Source organism: Hypanus sabinus, chromosome 4, assembly GCF_030144855.1.
Source record: "Hypanus sabinus isolate sHypSab1 chromosome 4, sHypSab1.hap1, whole genome shotgun sequence".
Taxonomy (NCBI): domain Eukaryota; kingdom Metazoa; phylum Chordata; class Chondrichthyes; order Myliobatiformes; family Dasyatidae; genus Hypanus; species Hypanus sabinus.
The window spans coordinates 111,634,885-111,651,735 of record NC_082709.1 but is presented as its reverse complement, the minus strand read 5'-3'; the positions used below and the strand labels follow the sequence as shown (position 1 = coordinate 111,651,735).

Below are 16,851 nucleotides of genomic sequence, written 5' to 3'. Positions count from 1 at the left end.
TCTACTTCTGCACCTATTGTCTATTTTCTAAATGTGGTAGGATCTCAGCATCCCACCAGTAATCCAGTAGCAGTGCATTCGTGCAGATATCGTGACTGTTCCTGCTAAATAAGCTTAGAACTTCCCACAAATATTCAGACTAGAGTTTGGCATGATCGGGAGATGACTGTACATTCTGACGTGGAGAATAAATATCGAAGCAAAGTCATTGACACATTAAATATGTCAATGATGCAGTTGACTGAATTAATGAAAGTTTAGGAGTTTAGAAAGCAAATTGGCTATTGGGCTCTGGTTTAACTTGAGCTATGCTCGAGATTGAATGTAAAGATATTCATTGCCATCTTATCGATTTTAATTCAGGCACAGTTAAAAACAGCAACATGATTTTCAAATGTTTTTTAAAAAAAAAGGAATAGCAACCTGTAAATGCCCCGGTCTTCATTTTCAATAATTTTTGCCTCGTCTTCGTTGGCACATGGATAATGATAGGACTTTTTACAGGTCTTCACCTCACAACCAACTGTTGCTCCTTTCCTCCTACAAAGCGAGCATTTCTGAAACAAGAACAGAAATGTTGAAGGTGTACAACTCTGGAAGTTCAGAATCCTATTTTCCGGAATCCTGATGGTTTGGCAAATGGCTAAATTATTAACATTATAAAGGCTGATTAACAACAGAGCTACTGTCCATAGACACCCTTCTTCAGAAGGTTGACCACATGCTAGTCGGAATGGGAGTTCGAGAGAGTGTGAAACGCTTATGATTTTGTTTTAAATTTACCAGCTGAATTGCACTGTCTTAAAATTCACCAGGGCTCAATTACCCATGCCCTTTAAACTCATCAACTTCACAGGAAAATTTATTTTACTACTGTATGGTGTGTTGAAAAATAAAAGTCTGTTGGGGTTTACTATAGTCTGGAAAATCTGCTCAGCTGGTATAACCAAAGTACCAAGGATGCTGGAATATCAATCTTACTATATAAAAAAAAATCCTCCCCTTGCCTCATTTGCCACATCAGACAGCAACCTTGACAATTCCTTAGGTATGGGAATGGGAAGTGGAAATAAAATGGGTGGCCACTGGGAGATCCCGCTTTTTCTGGCAGACTAATGCTCGGCTAAACAGTCTCACAATCTACATTAGGGTCACCAATATACAGGAGGCCACACCAGGAGCACTGGAGACAGCAGGTGAACCCAACAGACTCACAGGTGAAGTGTTGCCTCACCTGGAAGGACTGTTTGTGGTCCTGAAGGGTAGCAAGAGAGGAGGTGTAGCACTTGTTCAGCTTGCCAGGAGGGAGATCAGATGGGATGGTCGAATGGACAAGGGAGTCTCCCAGTGTGGCCTCTTGTACATTGGTGAGACCCGACATAGATTGGGAGATCATTTTGCCAAGCAGCTACACAACGTCCACCAGGGGAAGCAGGATCTCCCGGTGGCCACCCATTTTAATTCCACTTTCCATTCCCATATGTCAATCCATGGCCTCCTCTATTGTCACAATGAGGCCACACTCAGGTTGGAGGAACAATACCTTATACTCCATCTGGGTAGCCTCCAACCTGATGGCATAAACATCGATTTATCAAACCTCTGGTAATGCACCCCCTCACCTCTTCACCTTTCCCTGTCCCCTTTCCCTCTCTCACCTCATCTCCTTGCCTGCCTATTGCCTCCCTCTGGTGCTCCTCCCTCTTTTCTGTCTTCTATGGTCTTCTATTCTCTCCCATCAGACTCCTCCTTCTCCACCCCTGTATCTCTTTCACCAATCAATTTCCTGGATCTTTACTTCATCCTCCCCGACCCCCAGCTTCACCTTCCAATTCACCCTCCCCTCCCACACCTTTTGTATCTACTCATCTTTTTTTCTCCAGTCCTACCGAAGGATCTCAGCTCGAAACACCAACTGTACTTTTTTCCAAAGATGCTACATGGCTTGCTGAGTTCCTCCAGCATTTCGTGTGCATTGCTTGGATTTCCAGCACCTGCAGATTTTCTCTTGTTTGTCTCAAGGAAAGAAGGGATTTTATCTAGGGCAAATCTCTTGGAATTCTTAAAAGGAGATAACCAAGTAGGTACATAAGGTTATGGCAGTGGGAGTTATCTATATGGGCTTTAGAAAAGCCTATAATAAGCTCTCTCATGGCAGGCTAGTGTGCAAGGTTAAATTGCATGGGGTCCAGGGAGAGACAGCAGATTGGATTCATAAATGGCTCAGTGGAATGAAGCAAAGGGAGTTCGTCAAGACTGGGACTAGATGGATCGGTGTTCAGAACTTAGCTGTTTGTATTTTCTATAATTAATTCAGATGTCAATATACAAGGCATGGTTAGTAAGTTTGTGGTTGTTACTATAATAAGCGGTGATGTAGATAGTTTAAAAGTAATGAAAAATTACAGGGGAATTTTAATCAGCTAGGCATGTGGGCAGAGGACTGCCAAATGACTTTGTCGGAGTAGGACTTATTCAGTGAGTGGGAGGTGATGGAAGGACTTATTCAGTGAGTGGGAGGTGATGGGATGATTTGTTCAGTGAGTGGAAGGTGATGGGATGACTTATTCAGTGAGTGGGAGGTGATGGGATGAATTATTCAGTGAGTGAGAGGTGATGGGATGACTTATTCAGTGAGTGGAAGGTGATGGGATGACTTATTCAGTGAGTGGGAGGTGATGCGATGACATATTCAGTGAGTGGGAGGTGATGGAAGGACTTATTCAGTGAGTGGAAGGTGATAGGCTGACTTATTCAATGAGTGGGAGGTGATGGGAGGACTTCTTCAGTGAGTGGGAGGTGATGGGATGACTTATTCAGTGAGTGGGAGGTGATGGGAGGACTTCTTCAGTGAGTGGGAGATGATGGGAGGACATATTCAGTGAGTGGAAGGTGATGGAAGGACTTATTCAGTGAGTGGAAGATGATGGGACGACTTATTCAGTGAGTGGAAGGTGATGGGATGACTTATTCAGTGAGTGGGAGTTGATGGGATGACTTATTCAGTGCGTGGGAGATGATGGGAGGACTTATTCAGTGAGTGGGAGATGATGGGAGGACTTATTCAGTGAGTGGAAGGTGATGGGAGGACTTAGTGAGTGGGAGGTGATGGGAGGACATTCAGTGAGTAGAAGGTGATTGAAGGACTTATTCAGTAAGTGGGAGATGATGGGATGACTTATTCAGTGAGAGGAAGGAGATGGGATAACCTATTCAGTGAGTGGAAGATGATGGGAGGACTTATTCAGTGAGTGGAAGATGATCGGATGACTTCTTCAGTGACTGGAAGGTGATGGGATGAATTATTCAGTGAGTGGGAGGTGATGGGATGACTTAATCAGAGAGTGGGAGGTGATGGGATGACTTATTCAGTGAGTGGAAGGAGATGGGATGACTTATTCAGTGAGAGGGAGATGATGGGATGACTTATTCAGTGACTGGAAGGTGATGGGAGGACTTATTCAGTGAGTGGAAGATGATGGGAGGACTTATTCAGTGACTGGAAGGTGACGGGAGGACTTATTCAGTGAGTGGGAGATGATGGGATGACTTATTCAGTGACTACAAGGTGATGGGAGGACTTATTCAGCGAGTGGAAGGTGATGGGAGGACTTATTCAGTGAGTGGAAGGTGATGGGATGACTTATTCAGTGAGTGGGAGGTGATGCGATGACTTCTTCAGTGAGTGGGAGGTGATGGGATGACTTATTCAGAAAGTGGGAGGTGATGGGATGACTTATTCAGTGAGTGGGTGGTGATGGGATGACTTATTCAGTGAGTGGAAGGTGATGGAAGGACTTATTCAGTGAGTGGAAGGTGATGGGACGACTTCTTCAGTGAGTGGAAGATGATGGGAGGACTTCTTCAGTGAGTGGGTGGTGATGGGATGACTTATTCAGTGAGTGGAAGGTGATGGGAGGACTTATTCAGTGAGTGGAAGGTGATGGAAGGACTTATTCAGTGAGTGGAAGGTGATGGGATAACTTATTCAGTGAGTGGGAGGTGATGGGATGACTTATTCAGTGAGTGGGAGGTGATGGGATGACTTATTCAGTGAGTGGGAGGTGATGGGATGACTTATTCCGTGAGTGGAAGGTGATGGGATGACTTATTCAGTGATTGGGAGGTGATGGGATGACTTATTCAGCGATTGGGAGGTGATGGAAGGACTTATTCAGTGAGTGGGAGGTGATGGGATGATTTATTCAGTGAGTGGGAGGTGATGGGATGACTTATTCAGTGAGTGGGAGGTGATGGGATGACTTATTCAGTGAGTGGAAGGTGATGGGATGACTTATTCAGTGAGTGGGAGGTGATGCGATGACATATTCAGTGAGTGGGAGGTGATGGAAGGACTTATTCAGTGAGTGGAAGGTGATAGGAGGACTTCTTCAGTGAGTGGGAGATGATGGGAGGACTTATTCAGTGAATGGAAGGTGATGGAAGGACTTATTCAGTGAGTGGAAGATGATGGGACGACTTATTCAGTGAGTGGAAGGTGATGGGATGACTTATTCAGTGAGTGGGAGTTGATGGGATGACTTATTCAGTGCGTGCGAGATGATGGGAGGACTTATTCAGTGAGTGGGAGATGATGGGAGGACTTATTCAGTGAGTGGAAGGTGATGGGAGGACTTAGTGAGTGGGAGGTGATGGGAAGACATTCAGTGAGTAGAAGGTGATTGAAGGACTTATTCAGTAAGTGGGAGATGATGGGATGACTTATTCAGTGAGAGGAAGGAGATGGGATAACCTATTCAGTGAGTGGAAGATGATGGGAGGACTTATTCAGTGAGTGGAAGATGATCGGATGACTTCTTCAGTGACTGGAAGGTGATGGGAGGTCTTCTTCAGTGAGTGGGAGGTGATGGGAGGACTTATTCAGTGAGTGGGAGATGATGGGATGACTTATTCAGTGACTGGAAGGTGATGGGAGGACTTATTCAGTGGGTGGAAGATGATGGGAGGACTTATTCAGTGACTGGAAGGTGATGGGATGACTTATTCAGTGAGTGGGAGGTGATGGGATGACTTATTCAGTGAGTGGGAGGTGATGGGATGACTTATTCAGTGAGTGGGAGGTGATGGGATGACTTATTCAGAGAGTGGAAGGTGATGGGATGACTTATTCAGTGAGTGGAAGGTGATGGGATGACTTATTCAGTGAGAGGGAGATGATGGGATGACTTATTCAGTGACTGGAAGGTGATGGGAGGACTTATTCAGTGAGTGGAAGATGATGGGAGGACTTATTCAGTGACTGGAAGGTGACGGGAGGACTTATTCAGTGAGTGGGAGATGATGGGATGACTTATTCAGTGACTACAAGGTGATGGGAGAACTTATTCAATGAGTGGGAGGTGATGGGATGACTTATTCAGCGAGTGGAAGGTGATGGGAGGACTTATTCAGTGAGTGGAAGGTGATGGGATGACTTATTCAGTGAGTGGGAGGTGATGCGATGACTTCTTCAGTGAGTGGGAGGTGATGGGATGACTTATTCAGTGAGTGGGAGGTGATGGGATGACTTATTCAGTGAGTGGAAGGCGATGGAAGGAATTATTCAGTGAGTGGAAGGTGATGGGACGACTTCTTCAATGAGTGGAAGATGATGGGAGGACTTCTTCAGTGAGTGGGTGGTGATGGGATGACTTATTCAGTGAGTGGGAGGTGATGGGATGACTTATTCAGTGAGTGGAAGGTGATGGGATGACTTATTCAGTGAGTGGGAGGTGATGCGATGACATATTCAGTGAGTGGGAGGTGATGGAAGGACTTATTCAGTGAGTGGAAGGTGATAGGCTGACTTATTCAATGAGTGGGAGGTGATGGGAGGACTTCTTCAGTGAGTGGGAGGTGATGGGATGACTTATTCAGTGAGTGGAAGGAGATGGGATGACTTATTCAGTGAGAGGGAGATGATGGGATGACTTATTCAGTGACTGGAAGGTGATGGGAGGACTTATTCAGTGAGTGGAAGATGATGGGAGGACTTATTCAGTGACTGGAAGGTGACGGGAGGACTTATTCAGTGAGTGGGAGATGATGGGATGACTTATTCAGTGACTACAAGGTGATGGGAGGACTTATTCAATGAGTGGGAGGTGATGGGATGACTTATTCAGCGAGTGGAAGGTGATGGGAGGACTTACTCAGTGAGTGGAAGGTGATGGGATGACTTATTCAGTGAGTGGGAGGTGATGCGATGACTTCTTCAGTGAGTGGGAGGTGATGGGATGACTTATTCAGAAAGTGGGAGGTGATGGGATGACTTATTCAGTGAGTGGGTGGTGATGGGATGACTTATTCAGTGAGTGGAAGGTGATGGAAGGACTTATTCAGTGAGTGGAAGGTGATGGGACGACTTCTTCAGTGAGTGGAAGATGATGGGAGGACTTCTTCAGTGAGTGGGTGGTGATGGGATGACTTATTCAGTGAGTGGAAGGTGATGGGAGGACTTATTCAGTGAGTGGAAGGTGATGGAAGGACTTATTCAGTGAGTGGAAGGTGATGGGATAACTTATTCAGTGAGTGGGAGGTGATGGGATAACTTATTCAGTGAGTGGGAGGTGATGGGATGACTTATTCAGTGAGTGGGAGGTGATGGGATGACTTATTCCGTGACTGGAAGGTGATGGGATGACTTATTCAGTGATTGGGAGGTGATGGGATGACTTATTCAGCGATTGGGAGGTGATGGAAGGACTTATTCAGTGAGTGGGAGGTGATGGGATGATTTATTCAGTGAGTGGGAGGTGATGGGATGACTTATTCAGTGAGTGGGAGGTGATGGGATGACTTATTCAGTGAGTGGAAGGTGATGGGATGACTTATTCAGTGAGTGGGAGGTGATGCGATGACATATTCAGTGAGTGGGAGGTGATGGAAGGACTTATTCAGTGAGTGGAAGGTGATAGGCTGACTTGTTCAATGAGTGGGAGGTGATGGGAGGACTTCTTCAGTGAGTGGGAGGTGATGGGATGGACTTATTCAGTGAGTGGGAGGTGATGGGAGGACTTCTTCAGTGAGTGGGAGATGATGGGAGGACTTATTCAGTGAATGGAAGGTGATGGAAGGACTTATTCAGTGAGTGGAAGATGATGGGACGACTTATTCAGTGAGTGGAAGGTGATGGGATGACTTATTCAGTGAGTGGGAGTTGATGGGATGACTTATTCAGTGCGTGCGAGATGATGGGAGGACTTATTCAGTGAGTGGGAGATGATGGGAGGACTTATTCAGTGAGTGGAAGGTGATGGGAGGACTTAGTGAGTGGGAGGTGATGGGAGGACATTCAGTGAGTAGAAGGTGATTGAAGGACTTATTCAGTAAGTGGGAGATGATGGGATGACTTATTCAGTGAGAGGAAGGAGATGGGATAACCTATTCAGTGAGTGGAAGATGATGGGAGGACTTATTCAGTGAGTGGAAGATGATCGGATGACTTCTTCAGTGACTGGAAGGTGATGGGAGGTCTTCTTCAGTGAGTGGGAGGTGATGGGAGGACTTATTCAGTGAGTGGGAGATGATGGGATGACTTATTCAGTGACTGGAAGGTGATGGGAGGACTTATTCAGTGGGTGGAAGATGATGGGAGGACTTATTCAGTGACTGGAAGGTGATGGGATGACTTATTCAGTGAGTGGGAGGTGATGGGATGACTTATTCAGTGAGTGGGAGGTGATGGGATGACTTATTCAGTGAGTGGGAGGTGATGGGATGACTTATTCAGAGAGTGGAAGGTGATGGGATGACTTATTCAGTGAGTGGAAGGTGATGGGATGACTTATTCAGTGAGAGGGAGATGATGGGATGACTTATTCAGTGACTGGAAGGTGATGGGAGGACTTATTCAGTGAGTGGAAGATGATGGGAGGACTTATTCAGTGACTGGAAGGTGACGGGAGGACTTATTCAGTGAGTGGGAGATGATGGGATGACTTATTCAGTGACTACAAGGTGATGGGAGAACTTATTCAATGAGTGGGAGGTGATGGGATGACTTATTCAGCGAGTGGAAGGTGATGGGAGGACTTATTCAGTGAGTGGAAGGTGATGGGATGACTTATTCAGTGAGTGGGAGGTGATGCGATGACTTCTTCAGTGAGTGGGAGGTGATGGGATGACTTATTCAGAGAGTGGGAGGTGATGGGATGACTTATTCAGTGAGTGGGAGGTGATGGGATGACTTATTCAGTGAGTGGAAGGCGATGGAAGGAATTATTCAGTGAGTGGAAGGTGATGGGACGACTTCTTCAATGAGTGGAAGATGATGGGAGGACTTCTTCAGTGAGTGGGTGGTGATGGGATGACTTATTCAGTGAGTGGGAGGTGATGGGATGACTTATTCAGTGAGTGGAAGGTGATGGGATGACTTATTCAGTGAGTGGGAGGTGATGCGATGACATATTCAGTGAGTGGGAGGTGATGGAAGGACTTATTCAGTGAGTGGAAGGTGATAGGCTGACTTATTCAATGAGTGGGAGGTGATGGGAGGACTTCTTCAGTGAGTGGGAGGTGATGGGATGACTTATTCAGTGAGTGGGAGGTGATGGGAGGACTTCTTCAGTGAGTGGGAGATGATGGGAGGACTTATTCAGTGAATGGAAGGTGATGGAAGGACTTATTCAGTGAGTGGAAGATGATGGGATGACTTATTCAGTGAGTGGAAGGTGATGGGATGACTTATTCAGTGAGTGGGAGTTGATGGGATGACTTATTCAGTGCGTGCGAGATGATGGGAGGACTTATTCAGTGAGTGGGAGATGATGGGAGGACTTATTCAGTGAGTGGAAGGTGATGGGAGGACTTAGTGAGTGGGAGGTGATGGGAGGACATTCAGAGAGTAGAAGGTGATTGAAGGACTTATTCAGTAAGTGGGAGATGATGGGATGACTTATTCAGTGAGAGGAAGGAGATGGGATAACCTATTCAGTGAGTGGAAGATGATGGGAGGACTTATTCAGTGAGTGGAAGATGATCGGATGACTTCTTCAGTGACTGGAAGGTGATGGGAGGTCTTCTTCAGTGAGTGGGAGGTGATGGGAGGACTTATTCAGTGAGTGGGAGATGAAGGGATGACTTATTCAGTGACTGGAAGGTGATGGGAGGACTTATTCAGTGGGTGGAAGATGATGGGAGGACTTATCCAGTGACTGGAAGGTGATGGGATGACTTATTCAGTGAGTGGGAGGTGATGGGATGACTTATTCAGTGAGTGGGAGGTGATGGGATGACTTATTCAGTGAGTGGGAGGTGATGGGATGACTTATTCAGAGAGTGGAAGGTGATGGGATGACTTATTCAGTGAGTGGAAGGTGATGGGATGACTTATTCAGTGAGAGGGAGATGATGGGATGACTTATTCAGTGACTGGAAGGTGATGGGAGGACTTATTCAGTGAGTGGAAGATGATGGGAGGACTTATTCAGTGACTGGAAGGTGACGGGAGGACTTATTCAGTGAGTGGGAGATGATGGGATAACTTATTCAGTGACTACAAGGTGATGGGAGAACTTATTCAATGAGTGGGAGGTGATGGGATGACTTATTCAGCGAGTGGAAGGTGATGGGAGGACTTATTCAGTGAGTGGAAGGTGATGGGATGACTTATTCAGTGAGTGGGAGGTGATGCGATGACTTCTTCAGTGAGTGGGAGGTGATGGGATGACTTATTCAGAGAGTGGGAGGTGATGGGATGACTTATTCAGTGAGTGGGAGGTGATGGGATGACTTATTCAGTGAGTGGAAGGTGATGGAAGGAATTATTCAGTGAGTGGAAGGTGATGGGACGACTTCTTCAATGAGTGGAAGATGATGGGAGGACTTCTTCAGTGAGTGGGTGGTGATGGAATGACTTATTCAGTGAGTGGAAGGTGATGGGAGGACTTATTCAGTGAGTGGAAGGTGATGGAAGGAATTATTCAGTGAGTGGAAGGTGATGGGATAACTTATTCAGTGAGTGGGAGGTGATGGAAGGACTTATTCAGTGAGTGGAAGGTGATAGGCTGACTTATTCAATGAGTGGGAGGTGATGGGAGGACTTCTTCAGTGAGTGGGAGGTGATGGGATGACTTATTCAGTGAGTGGGAGGTGATGGGAGGACTTCTTCAGTGAGTGGGAGATGATGGGAGGACTTATTCAGTGAATGGAAGGTGATGGGAGGACTTATTCAGTGAGTGGAAGGTGATGGGAGGACTTAGTGAGTGGGAGGTGATGGGAGGACATTCAGAGAGTAGAAGGTGATTGAAGGACTTATTCAGTAAGTGGGAGATGATGGGATGACTTATTCAGTGAGAGGAAGGAGATGGGATAACCTATTCAGTGAGTGGAAGATGATGGGAGGACTTATTCAGTGAGTGGAAGATGATCGGATGACTTCTTCAGTGACTGGAAGGTGATGGGAGGTCTTCTTCAGTAAGTGGGAGATGATGGGATGACTTATTCAGTGAGAGGAAGGAGATGGGATAACCTATTCAGTGAGTGGAAGATGATGGGAGGACTTATTCAGTGAGTGGAAGATGATCGGATGACTTCTTCAGTGAGTGGAAGGTGATGGGACGACTTCTTCAATGAGTGGAAGATGATGGGAGGACTTCTTCAGTGAGTGGGTGGTGATGGGATGACTTATTCAGTGAGTGGAAGGTGATGGGAGGACTTATTCAGTGAGTGGAAGGTGATGGAAGGAATTATTCAGTGAGTGGAAGGTGATGGGATAACTTATTCAGTGAGTGGGAGGTGATGGGATGACTTATTCAGTGAGTGGGAGGTGATGGGATGACTTATTCAGTGAGAGGGAGGTGATGGGATGACTTATTCAGTGATTGGGAGGTGATGGGATGACTTATTCAGCGATTGGGAGGTGATGGAAGGACTTATTCAGTGAGTGGGAGGTGATGGGATGACTTATTCAGTGAGTGGGAGGTGATGGGATGACTTATTCCGTGAGTGGAAGGTGATTTAAGGACTTATTCAGGGAATGGGAGGTGATGGGATGACTTATTCAGTGAGTGGGAGGTGATGGGATGACTTATTCAGTGACTGGAAGGTGATGGGATGACTTACTCAGTGAGTGGGAGATGATGGGAGGACTTATTCAGTGAGTGGAAGGTGATGGGATGACTTATTCAGTGAGTGGGAGTTGATGGGATGACTTATTCAGTGCGTGCGAGATGATGGGAGGACTTATTCAGTGAGTGGGAGATGATGGGAGGACTTATTCAGTGAGTGGAAGGTGATGGGAGGACTTAGTGAGTGGGAGGTGATGGGAGGACATTCAGTGAGTAGAAGGTGATTGAAGGACTTATTCAGTAAGTGGGAGATGATGGGATGACTTATTCAGTGAGAGGAAGGAGATGGGATAACCTATTCAGTGAGTGGAAGATGATGGGAGGACTTATTCAGTGAGTGGAAGATGATCGGATGACTTCTTCAGTGACTGGAAGGTGATGGGAGGTCTTCTTCAGTGAGTGGGAGGTGATGGGAGGACTTATTCAGTGAGTGGGAGATGATGGGATGACTTATTCAGTGACTGGAAGGTGATGGGAGGACTTATTCAGTGGGTGGAAGATGATGGGAGGACTTATTCAGTGACTGGAAGGTGATGGGATGACTTATTCAGTGAGTGGGAGGTGATGGGATGACTTATTCAGTGAGTGGGAGGTGATGGGATGACTTATTCAGTGAGTGGGAGGTGATGGGATGACTTATTCAGAGAGTGGAAGGTGATGGGATGACTTATTCAGTGAGTGGAAGGTGATGGGATGACTTATTCAGTGAGAGGGAGATGATGGGATGACTTATTCAGTGACTGGAAGGTGATGGGAGGACTTATTCAGTGAGTGGAAGATGATGGGAGGACTTATTCAGTGACTGGAAGGTGACGGGAGGACTTATTCAGTGAGTGGGAGATGATGGGATGACTTATTCAGTGACTACAAGGTGATGGGAGAACTTATTCAATGAGTGGGAGGTGATGGGATGACTTATTCAGCGAGTGGAAGGTGATGGGAGGACTTATTCAGTGAGTGGAAGGTGGGATGACTTATTCAGTGAGTGGGAGGTGATGCGATGACTTCTTCAGTGAGTGGGAGGTGATGGGATGACTTATTCAGAGAGTGGGAGGTGATGGGATGACTTATTCAGTGAGTGGGAGGTGATGGGATGACTTATTCAGTGAGTGGAAGGTGATGGAAGGAATTATTCAGTGAGTGGAAGGTGATGGGATGACTTCTTCAATGAGTGGAAGATGATGGGAGGACTTCTTCAGTGAGTGGGTGGTGATGGGATGACTTATTCAGTGAGTGGAAGGTGATGGGAGGACTTATTCAGTGAGTGGAAGGTGATGGAAGGAATTATTCAGTGAGTGGAAGGTGATGGGATAACTTATTCAATGAGTGGGAGGTGATGGGAGGACTTCTTCAGTGAGTGGGTGGTGATGGGATGACTTATTCAGTGAGTGGAAGGTGATGGGAGGACTTATTCAGTGAGTGGAAGGTGATGGAAGGAATTATTCAGTGAGTGGAAGGTGATGGGATAACTTATTCAGTGAGTGGGAGGTGATGGAAGGACTTAATCAGTGAGTGGAAGGTGATAGGCTGACTTATTCAATGAGTGGGAGGTGATGGGAGGACTTCTTCAGTGAGTGGGAGGTGATGGGATGACTTATTCAGTGAGTGGGAGGTGATGGGAGGACTTCTTCAGTGAGTGGGAGATGATGGGAGGACTTATTCAGTGAATGGAAGGTGATGGAAGGACTTATTCAGTGAGTGGAAGATGATGGGACGACTTATTCAGTGAGTGGAAGATGATGGGAGGACTTATTCAGTGAGTGGAAGATGATCGGATGACTTCTTCAGTGACTGGAAGGTGATGGGAGGTCTTCTTCAGTGAGTGGGAGGTGATGGGAGGACTTATTCAGTGAGTGGGAGATGATGGGATGACTTATTCAGTGACTGGAAGGTGATGGGAGGACTTATTCAGTGGGTGGAAGATGATGGGAGGACTTATTCAGTGACTGGAAGGTGATGGGATGACTTATTCAGTGAGTGGGAGGTGATGGGATGACTTATGCAGTGAGTGGGAGGTGATGGGATGACTTATTCAGTGAGTGGGAGGAGATGGGATGACTTATTCAGAGAGTGGAAGGTGATGGGATGACTTATTCAGTGAGTGGAAGGTGATGGGATGACTTATTCAGTGAGAGGGAGATGATGGGATGACTTATTCAGTGACTGGAAGGTGATGGGAGGACTTATTCAGTGAGTGGAAGATGATGGGAGGACTTATTCAGTGACTGGAAGGTGACGGGAGGACTTATTCAGTGAGTGGCAGATGATGGGATGACTTCTTCAGTGAGTGGGAGGTGATGGGATGACTTATTCAGAGAGTGGGAGGTGATGGGATGACTTATTCAGTGAGTGGGAGGTGATGGGATGACTTATTCAGTGAGTGGAAGGTGATGGAAGGAATTATTCAGTGAGTGGAAGGTGATGGGACGACTTCTTCAATGAGTGGAAGATGATGGGAGGACTTCTTCAGTGAGTGGGTGGTGATGGGATGACTTATTCAGTGAGTGGAAGGTGATGGGAGGACTTATTCAGTGAGTGGAAGGTGATGGAAGGAATTATTCAGTGAGTGGAAGGTGATGGGATAACTTATTCAGTGAGTGGGAGGTGATGGGATGACTTATTCAGTGAGTGGGAGGTGATGGGATGACTTATTCAGTGAGAGGGAGGTGATGGGATGACTTATTCAGTGATTGGGAGGTGATGGGATGACTTATTCAGCGATTGGGAGGTGATGGAAGGACTTATTCAGTGAGTGGGAGGTGATGGGATGACTTATTCAGTGAGTGGGAGGTGATGGGATGACTTATTCCGTGAGTGGAAGGTGATTTAAGGACTTATTCAGGGAATGGGAGGTGATGGGATGACTTATTCAGTGAGTGGGAGGTGATGGGATGACTTACTCAGTGAGTGGGAGATGATGGGAGGACTTATTCAGTGAGTGGAAGGTGATGGGATGACTTATTCAGTGAGTGGGAGTTGATGGGATGACTTATTCAGTGCGTGCGAGATGATGGGAGGACTTATTCAGTGAGTGGGAGATGATGGGAGGACTTATTCAGCGAGTGGAAGGTGATGGGAGGACTTAGTGAGTGGGAGGTGATGGGAGGACATTCAGTGAGTGGAAGATGATGGGAGGACTTATTCAGTGAGTGGAAGATGATCGGATGACTTCTTCAGTGACTGGAAGGTGATGGGAGGTCTTCGTCAGTGAGTGGGAGGTGATGGGAGGACTTATTCAGTGAGTGGGAGATGATGGGATGACTTATTCAGTGACTGGAAGGTGATGGGAGGACTTATTCAGTGACTGGAAGGTGATGGGATGACTTATTCAGTGAGTGGGAGGTGATGGGATGACTTATTCAGTGAGTGGGAGGTGATGGGATGACTTATTCAGTGAGTGGGAGGTGATGGGATGACTTATTCAGAGAGTGGAAGGTGATGGGATGACTTATTCAGTGAGTGGAAGGTGATGGGATGACTTATTCAGTGAGAGGGAGATGATGGGATGACTTATTCAGTGACTGGAAGGTGATGGGAGGACTTATTCAGTGAGTGGAAGATGATGGGAGGACTTATTCAGTGACTGGAAGGTGACGGGAGGACTTATTCAGTGAGTGGGAGATGATGGGATGACTTATTCAGTGACTACAAGGTGATGGGAGAACTTATTCAATGAGTGGGAGGTGATGGGATGACTTATTCAGCGAGTGGAAGGTGATGGGAGGACTTATTCAGTGAGTGGAAGGTGATGGGATGACTTATTCAGTGAGTGGGAGGTGATGCGATGACTTCTTCAGTGAGTGGGAGGTGATGGGATGACTTATTCAGAGAGTGGGAGGTGATGGGATGACTTATTCAGTGAGTGGGAGGTGATGGGATGACTTATTCAGTGAGTGGGAGGTGATGGAAGGAATTATTCAGTGAGTGGAAGGAGATGGGACGACTTCTTCAATGAGTGGAAGATGATGGGAGGACTTCTTCAGTGAGTGGGTGGTGATGGGATGACTTATTCAGTGAGTGGAAGGTGATGGGAGGACTTATTCAGTGAGTGGAAGGTGATGGAAGGAATTATTCAGTGAGTGGAAGGTGATGGGATAACTTATTCAGTGAGTGGGAGGTGATGGGATGACTTATTCAGTGAGTGGGAGGTGATGGGATGACTTATTCAGTGAGAGGGAGGTGATGGGATGACTTATTCAGTGATTGGGAGGTGATGGGATGACTTATTCAGCGATTGGGAGGTGATGGAAGGACTTATTCAGTGAGTGGGAGGTGATGGGATGACTTATTCAGTGAGTGGGAGGTGATGGGATGACCTATTCCGTGAGTGGAAGGTGATTTAAGGACTTATTCAGGGAATGGGAGGTGATGGGATGACTTATTCAGTGAGTGGGAGGTGATGGGATGACTTATTCAGTGACTGGAAGGTGATGGGATGACTTACTCAGTGAGTGGGAGATGATGGGAGGACTTATTCAGTGAGTGGAAGGTGATGTGAGGACAATTAGAGAGTGGGAGGTGATGGGAGGACTTATTCAGTTAGTGGGAGATGATGGGAGGACTTATTCAGTGAGTGGAAGGTGATGGGATGATTTATTCAGTGACTGGAAGGTGATGGGATGACGTATTCAGTGAGTGGGAGATGATGGGTGGACTTATTCAGTGAGTGGAAGGTGATGGGAGGACTTATTCAGTGAGTGGAAGGTGATGGGAGGACTTAGTGAGTGGGAGGTGATGGGAGGACATTCAGTGAGTAGAAGGTGATTGAAGGACTTATTCAGTAAGTGGGAGATGATGGGATGACTTATTCAGTGAGATGAAGGAGATGGGATAACCTATTCAGTGAGTGGAAGATGATGGGAGGACTTATTCAGTGAGTGGAAGATGATCGGATGACTTCTTCAGTGACTGGAAGGTGATGGGAGGTCTTCTTCAGTGAGTGGGAGGTGATGGGAGGACTTATTCAGTGAGTGGGAGATGATGGGATGACTTATTCAGTGACTGGAAGGTGATGGGAGGACTTATTCAGTGGGTGGAAGATGATGGGAGGACTTATTCAGTGACTGGAAGGTGATGGGATGACTTATTCAGTGAGAGGGAGATGATGGGATGACTTATTCAGTGACTGGAAGGTGATGGGAGGACTTATTCAGTGAGTGGAAGATGATGGGAGGACTTATTCAGTGACTGGAAGGTGACGGGAGGACTTATTCAGTGAGTGGGAGATGATGGGATGACTTATTCAGTGACTACAAGGTGATGGGAGGACTTATTCAATGAGTGGGAGGTGATGGGATGACTTATTCAGCGAGTGGAAGGTGATGGGAGGACTTATTCAGTGAGTGGAAGGTGATGGGATGACTTATTCAGTGAGTGGGAGGTGATGCGATGACTTCTTCAGTGAGTGGGAGGTGATGGGATGACTTATTCAGAGAGTGGGAGGTGATGGGATGACTTATTCAGTGAGTGGGAGGTGATGGGATGACTTATTCAGTGAGAGGAAGGAGATGGGATAACCTATTCAGTGAGTGGAAGATGATGGGAGGACTTATTCAGTGAGTGGAAGATGATCGGATGACTTCTTCAGTGACTGGAAGGTGATGGGAGGTCTTCTTCAGTGAGTGGGAGGTGATGGGAGGACTTATTCAGTGAGTGGGAGATGATGGGATGACTTATTCAGTGACTGGAAGGTGATGGGAGGACTTATTCAGTGGGTGGAAGATGATGGGAGGACATTCAGTGACTGGAAGGTGATGGGATGACTTATTCAGTGAGTGGGAGG

The 16,851-nt window shown here is 46.6% G+C and overlaps 1 protein-coding gene across 7 annotated transcripts in view; it reads right to left on the bottom strand.

The window, feature by feature from the left end:
- phf11 (PHD finger protein 11) overlaps positions 1-16,851 on the bottom strand; it is a 375,863-nt gene that overhangs the window by 76,014 nt on the left and 282,998 nt on the right. For all 7 annotated transcript variants that reach the window (XM_059967909.1, XM_059967905.1, XM_059967902.1 and 4 more), the window contains exon 3: positions 424-557. In XM_059967909.1, the coding sequence (XP_059823892.1) occupies positions 424-557 (134 nt within the window). The remainder of the gene's footprint in view (positions 1-423; positions 558-16,851) is intronic.